Source organism: Lonchura striata, chromosome 1 (genome assembly GCF_046129695.1).
Source record: "Lonchura striata isolate bLonStr1 chromosome 1, bLonStr1.mat, whole genome shotgun sequence".
Lineage (NCBI taxonomy): Eukaryota > Metazoa > Chordata > Aves > Passeriformes > Estrildidae > Lonchura > Lonchura striata.
The window spans coordinates 105,101,070-105,108,750 of NC_134603.1; the positions used below are offsets into that span (position 1 = coordinate 105,101,070).

At 50.9% G+C, this 7,681-nt stretch overlaps 1 protein-coding gene across 1 annotated transcript; it reads right to left on the minus strand.

The window, feature by feature from the left end:
* Window positions 1–2,459: 2,459 nt before the first annotated feature.
* LOC144245924 (inositol 1,4,5-trisphosphate receptor-interacting protein-like 1) lies at window positions 2,460–3,881 on the minus strand. Its single transcript, XM_077781489.1, has one exon. It carries the CDS (start codon window positions 3,879–3,881, stop codon window positions 2,460–2,462), a length of 1,422 nt encoding a protein of 473 aa, XP_077637615.1.
* Window positions 3,882–7,681: the final 3,800 nt, after the last annotated feature.

Here is a 7,681-nt window from a genome sequence, read left to right on the forward strand (position 1 = left end):
TGTCCTCCGTTCTCAGCTGTGCCTGTGTTGGCCTACCTACCCCTGCTGTCCCTTTTTCCCGGTAATTTTGCAAGAACCAAAGCTGTGCAATACCCGTCCAACACTGGTGAAGCTTTATCGGTTCTGAAAGGTGCTTATTATTCATAGAGACCCCCTCTGCTATTTCCCCATGGAAGGAGAGACAGCCAGCGTAAGACACCCGTATTACTATGGCCATGCAGGGGGGGCTATTGGTTGTTGCTTCTTGCTGGGCTGGCACTTTCCTCTGCACACTTGTCAGCACCCTAGGGGCCCAAGGCAGGCTGGCCACGCTTCTCACAGCCACCAAAGACTCTGGCCCCAGAGCAGTTTGCCCCTCAGGGTGGCCCGGGGCTGGCTGCCTGTCCCCGGCCAGCTGCGCCTGGGCCGCTGCCTCAGCCGTGAGGGATGCAGAGCCGCGAGAGCCCGTGGCTCTCTGCTGGGCCGCACAGCTGAGCTCCCAGCTCCAGCTGGCAGGGCCTCAGCGCCCAGCCTGTGCCCTCCCGCCCCGACGGCCATGCCAGGCCCTGCTTGCTGCCCTGATGGTGGCACTCCCGGCCCCCAGCGCTCTCCAAGGGCTTCTCCTGGGGCACCTTCCTGCAGCCTCTCAGAGCCTGCACAAAACCCAGCAGAGGCCTGCGCTAGGGCTGCTTACAAGGGCCTGGAGGGACAGCACCAGGGGCAGCGGCTTCCCACTGACAGAGGGCAGGGTTAGGCTGGAGATGTGCAAGAAAGTGTGCCTCTGAGGCTGGTGACAACCTGGGCCACGCTGCCCATGGAAGCTGTGGCTGCCCAGTCCCTGGCAGTGTTCCAGGTCAGGTTGCATGGGGCTTGCTGCAATGTGGCCTGGTGGTGCAAGGTGTCCCTGCCCTTGGCAGCAGGCTTGCAACAAGACAATGTCTAGGGACCCTTCCAAGCGGAGCCATGCTGTGATTCTGGGATCAGAGGGGGGTCAGGGGCACGTGGCCTTAATTGCTGATTAGAACCAATTCAGCACTGTTAGTTTGGTTGAGTTCGCAGAGACTGTTCACAAGCCCAGATTCCCATCGGGTGACATTTACCAATACTATAGGTGTGGCTGAGATCAAGAAAGTCTCGCATGCTCCAGATTCTGCAAAACTGCCTTTTATTGAAACAAGAGCACAGCAGATCCTTGCGTGCTCGTCATGCATGCGCTAACTATGGAGCATTACTACGCATCCAAACAGATCTATTAAATACTCAATTTATATTGTTCCACTGTCATATTCGTCATGATGATTTTTTCATTCTATAACATTCCACATATTTAATAAACATTTAATTCTAAACATATTGTATAAAATTACTGTTTTGTAGTAAATACAATATGTGTGTGTATAATACATATTGTATACATATAACTGTACTATCAAAATCTTGCCTCCGAAAAATTCAGTAACTACAGAGTATGAATATGTGTCACAAGAGCCACAAATGACTCTGACATAATAGTGACATCATATACTTGCTATTTCTTTTTATAAAATAATATGATAATTTTAAAGATATTGTATTAAATTACTGTTTTGTAGTAAATACAATATGTGTATGTATAATACATATTTTATAAATATATCTGCATCATCAAAATCTCGCCTCTGATAAATGCAGTAACCACAGAGGATTAATATGTGTCACAACAGCCACAAATAACTGTGGCATAATAGTGACATCCTATACTTGCTATTTTTTTTTTTAAGATAACATGATCATTTCTGAATTATCACTATAATATGTATCTATTAAAACACATCTGTTAGTAAAAATATTTGTATCAATATATACACACTATAGTTATATAGACAGATATCTATCTGTCTATGCATCCCATTCTTTCCTGTCTTTGTCATGGAGCTACAAGCTGGTTCTCTGCCACCAGCTGCAAGCCCCGCGAGCACACGCATCCAAAGGAGGCCAGCAAGGCTGGTGAAGGCTTGGGAGCACAAGCGCTGTGAGGAACAGAGCTGGAGTTGTTTAGCCTGGAGAAATGGAGACTCAGAGACAACCTTGTCACTCCCTCCAACTACGGGAAAGGTGGTTGTAGTCAGGTGGGGGTTGGTGTCTCTCTCCAGGCAGCAAGTGACAGAACAAGAGGACACAGTCTTTAGCTGTGCCAAGGGAAATTTAGGTTGGACGTTAGGAAAAATATTCTTACTGGAAGAGTGGTAAAGTACTGGAATCGTTTGCCTGGGGGAACTGGTGGAGTCACCATGCCTGGATGTGTTTAAAAAAAGGTTGGATATGGCACGCAGGGTCATGGTAATAGCTAAGGTGGTGTTAGGCCATGGGTTGGACTCGATGGTCTTAAATGTCCCTTCCAACCTAGTGATTCTGTGATTCTCTAATGCTGTGATTCTACGTGCCCCGCTAGCAGCGGCCAGAGGCCGGCACTCTTGCCAGGCGACGGCACAGATCAAGGCCTAGGGGTGGGCAGCCAGATCCTGTGGCAGGCCGTGGAACAGGTTGGATGGCCTAGCCCTTTGTGTATCTGGGGGCAAGCGGAACTCCTCCGGAAGCCTCTGGTTGCCCACTGTAAAAGGCTCCAGGTGTTTGCCTTCCAGAGATAAGTGCAGCTGCTCCAGAGCATCCGACAGCTGCAGCAGGAAATGTCTCCTGTGCCTCTGCGACGCCGGTACGGTGCTCAGCAGGCGCGTGACATTGGTCTTGATGGAAGGGATGGAAAGGGCCTTGCGCGCAAGAACACGGGCAAGGAGCTGCAGGCATTTAAGGTGTGAGTCGTCCTGGGGAGCCAGCCTGGCCATGCGCCTCAAGAACTTTGTCTCTGCCACGCTGTAGGTCTCGGGCCACGTTGTGCTTGGGGTGTGGGCCCCTCGATGCTGGCTGCTGATAAAGATGTCTGAGGCGTGTTGCTGCACCCCAAACAGCACCTTAACCTGGAAGCTTTCTTGGCTGTTGCTCAGCCTGAGCTTGCAAGAGCGTTTGGAGGGCAGCAGCTCTAAACGCCAACTGCGTGACTGGGGCAAAAGCCGCCAGTTTTCTTCCACCAGCGCGCAGAACCACTGGACAGTTTTCTCCACGTCGAGGTAGGAGCCGGTGCACAGCGTGTCTAGGAGGTTGGGCTGACGAGTCCTCCTCCTAATCACGTCAGGGTGGTGCTGGAAGCACAGCATGTTCGTGGCCTGGTAATCCCTGGGGCAGCTGCACTCCAGCTCCGCAAGGACACGGAAATTCCTGCCAGGCTTCTGCTGGTCGGTGTCACGCTCCAGGTGGAAGATGTGGCCTTGGGGAGGAGTCAGGGGTACAAGCACCCGGTACACAACTTCCTCCTCACGGGCGGCCCAACCTTCAAAGGCACTGCCAAAACCAATGGCTTGTTGCAGCACCGGGTAGAAAGTCCCATTCAAGGCACGCCCGAGGACAGTTGTGAAATTGTCTATCAGGGCCACCGTCCTGTTGCAGCCTGTCTGCAGGTCCTCTACAGGCCCCTGTATGTGCTCCTCTAGAAGCCATCTCACATCATACACGCATGTCTCGTCCTCTACCTCCTTCTCCTTTTCCGTCTCCTCCTTGCCACCGAACTCTGCCCCACGACTTCTTGTCCTCCGCATAAACCATGCTGCCAAGAGAAGAACCAAGAGCCCAGCAAATGCCCAGACCTGCCAGGGCTGCAAGGCAGACCAGAGCAGGTCTCTCCAGGATGCGCCACTCTGCATCAGCGCCAGCTGCTCCACCTCCCGCTCCAGCCGAATCCTCTCCTCTTCCTGGAACTTTGCACGCAACTCCATTTCCCGATGCGTCACCTCATCCAAAACATCACCCACGGGCTGCGGGTGCTGGACTACACGCAGCAAGAGCAGGAGCCACAACACGCAGAAATCCATGGTCTGCAGGAGGATGGAGAGAAGGCCTTGATGGGGAGTGGGGAGGGAGGCGGCTGCCAGTGGGAGCAGCAGGGACACGAATCCCAGTGATCTGAGGGCAGCAAGAACAGGGCCCCAGACAGCTGGGGGCAGGAAGGCCTGTCCCACTGGCCCAGCAGCAGCAGCAGCAGCAGCAGCACTGTACCGTGGCCAAGGCTCTGCCATGAGGGGCTCTCCCTCCATGCAGAGGGAGAACCCAGCCAGGGGTGCAGCATTTCTAACCCCGCCCCTTGTCCCCAGCACGGCCTCCCTGCCACGCGTGTGCACTCACCGCTTGCCCAAGGAATCCGGGGCCACTGTTACCCGCTGGGGCCTTTTTGTACCTGCCCCCACTGTGACACGTCCCCCACGATGTCACAACTGCCGCAGCACATCACAACCCAGCCAAGTCGATTCTTTGTCCCCAGCCCAGCTCAGCCCCTCCGAGTAGCCCTGGTGTAATGGTTAAGGGTGCTTTTGAGTGAACCTTCTTCAAAGAGCTTCCCTTGGTCTTTCTTTGGTCTTTCTTACCAGCTGCCTCCATCGGCAGTCTCATAGATATCCATGGTGGAAGGCACCCTTGGGATCACTGAGTCCAAGCCTTGACTCCACCCTGGTTGAATTACCCTTAAATCTCTGCATCTCCGAGGTTGAAAAAGTCCTTGAAGATCATACAGTTCTACTACAAACTTAACACTGCCTACTCCACCAATCAGCCAGGTCTCCAAATGCCACATGCCCAGGACTTCTAAAACTTTCTGAGGGTGGTGACTCAGCCGTTGCCCTAGGCAGCCTGTTCCCAAGCTTGATATCCGTTTTGTTGAAGGAATATTTCCTGCAGATCCAATCTAAATCTCCTGTGGCACAGCTGGAGAAACTTTCCTCTGGTCATATTGTTTCTTCCCTGGGCGAATAGAATTCATTAATGGATCTGCTTGCTAGCACTTGTAACACTGGTGACACTGGTGGAGTTGCAGAAGGTGAGAGTAGGCAGAAACAGTATGGAAAGACAATCAGCAGAACAAAAGGACATGCAGATATGACCAAAAAAGAGACAATGAGATAGAGAGAACAAAAAAAGGAGTGAAAGGCCCAGCCTCTTACACTCCTAAGAAACTCCGTTAAGAGATTGTTTTCTATGCAAAGCTGCAGTGTTTTTTAATTCTTTCTCTCCTCCTACCTTTCCCTACTGGCCCTTCTTTGTGGAAATCAGTTGCTGCCTTTACTTTCAGGGTGCTTTGATTCCTACCTATCTAATTACTCTCTGAAAAAAAATCTATTTCATACATTTCAGACCTGAAGAAGGATTTTGGGCCAGAAACTTGTCCTCCATTCTCAGCTGTGCCTGTGTTGGCCTACCTACCCCTGCTGTCCCTTTTTCCCGGTAATTTTGCAAGAACCAAAGCTGTGCAATGCCCGTCCAACACTGGTGAAGCTTTATCGGTTCTGAAAGGTGCTTATTATTCATAGAGACCCCCTCTGCTATTTCCCCATGGAAGGAGAGACAGCCAGCGTAAGACACCCGTATTACTATGGCCATGCAGGGGGGGCTATTGGTTGTTGCTTCTTGCTGGGCTGGCACTTTCCTCTGCACACTTGTCAGCACCCTAGGGGCCCAAGGCAGGCTGGCCACGCTTCTCACAGCCACCAAAGACTCTGGCCCCAGAGCAGTTTGCCCCTCAGGGTGGCCCGGGGCTGGCTGCCTGTCCCCGGCCAGCTGCGCCTGGGCCGCTGCCTCAGCCGTGAGGGATGCAGAGCCGCGAGAGCCCGTGGCTCTCTGCTGGGCCGCACAGCTGAGCTCCCAGCTCCAGCTGGCAGGGCCTCAGCGCCCAGCCTGTGCCCTCCCGCCCCGACGGCCATGCCAGGCCCTGCTTGCTGCCCTGATGGTGGCACTCCCGGCCCCCAGCGCTCTCCAAGGGCTTCTCCTGGGGCACCTTCCTGCAGCCTCTCAGAGCCTGCACAAAACCCAGCAGAGGCCTGCGCTAGGGCTGCTTACAAGGGCCTGGAGGGACAGCACCAGGGGCAGCGGCTTCCCACTGACAGAGGGCAGGGTTAGGCTGGAGATGTGCAAGAAAGTGTGCCTCTGAGGCTGGTGACAACCTGGGCCACGCTGCCCATGGAAGCTGTGGCTGCCCAGTCCCTGGCAGTGTTCCAGGTCAGGTTGCATGGGGCTTGCTGCAATGTGGCCTGGTGGTGCAAGGTGTCCCTGCCCTTGGCAGCAGGCTTGCAACAAGACAATGTCTAGGGACCCTTCCAAGCGGAGCCATGCTGTGATTCTGGGATCAGAGGGGGGTCAGGGGCACGTGGCCTTAATTGCTGATTAGAACCAATTCAGCACTGTTAGTTTGGTTGAGTTCGCAGAGACTGTTCACAAGCCCAGATTCCCATCGGGTGACTTTTACCAATACTATAGGTGTGGCTGAGAGCAAGAAAGTCTCGCATGCTCCAGATTCTGCAAAAGTGCCTTTTATTGAAACAAGAGCACAGCAGATCCTTGCTTGCTCGTCATGCATGCGCTAACTATGGAGCATTACTACGCATCCAAACAGATCGATTAAATACTCAATTTATATTGTTCCACTGTCATATTCGTCATGATGATTTTTTCATTCTATAACATTCCACATATTTAATAAACATTTAATTCTAAACATATTGTATAAAATTACTGTTTTGTAGTAAATACAATATGTGTGTGTATAATACATATTGTATACATATAACTGTACTATCAAAATCTTGCCTCCGAAAAATTCAGTAACTACAGAGTATGAATATGTGTCACAAGAGCCACAAATGACTCTGACATAATAGTGACATCATATACTTGCTATTTCTTTTTATAAAATAATATGATAATTTTAAAGATATTGTATTAAATTACTGTTTTGTAGTAAATACAATATGTGTATGTATAATACATATTTTATAAATATATCTGCATCATCAAAATCTCGCCTCTGATAAATGCAGTAACCACAGAGGATTAATATGTGTCACAACAGCCACAAATAACTGTGGCATAATAGTGACATCCTATACTTGCTATTTTTTTTTTTAAGATAACATGATCATTTCTGAATTATCACTATAATATGTATCTATTAAAACACATCTGTTAGTAAAAATATTTGTATCAATATATACACACTATAGTTATATAGACAGATATCTATCTGTCTATGCATCCCATTCTTTCCTGTCTTTGTCATGGAGCTACAAGCTGGTTCTCTGCCACCAGCTGCAAGCCCCGCGAGCACACGCATCCAAAGGAGGCCAGCAAGGCTGGTGAAGGCTTGGGAGCACAAGCGCTGTGAGGAACAGAGCTGGAGTTGTTTAGCCTGGAGAAATGGAGACTCAGAGACAACCTTGTCACTCCCTCCAACTACGGGAAAGGTGGTTGTAGTGAGGTGGGGGTTGGTGTCTCTCTCCAGGCAGCAAGTGACAGAACAAGAGGACACAGTCTTTAGCTGTGCCAAGGGAAATTTAGGTTGGACGTTAGGAAAAATATTCTTACTGGAAGAGTGGTAAAGTACTGGAATCGTTTGCCTGGGGGAACTGGTGGAGTCACCATGCCTGGATGTGTTTAAAAAAAGGTTGGATATGGCACGCAGGGTCATGGTAATAGCTAAGGTGGTGTTAGGCCATGGGTTGGACTCGATGGTCTTAAATGTCCCTTCCAACCTAGTGATTCTGTGATTCTCTAATGCTGTGATTCTACGTGCCCCGCTAGCAGCGGCCAGAGGCCGGCACTCTTGCCAGGCGACGGCACAGATCAAGGC

Excerpts from the sequence above, each read along its gene's own strand:
- LOC144245924 (XM_077781489.1), bottom strand. The coding sequence starts at position 3,881 with ATGGATTTCTGCGTGTTGTGGCTCCTGCTCTTGCTGCGTGTAGTCCAG.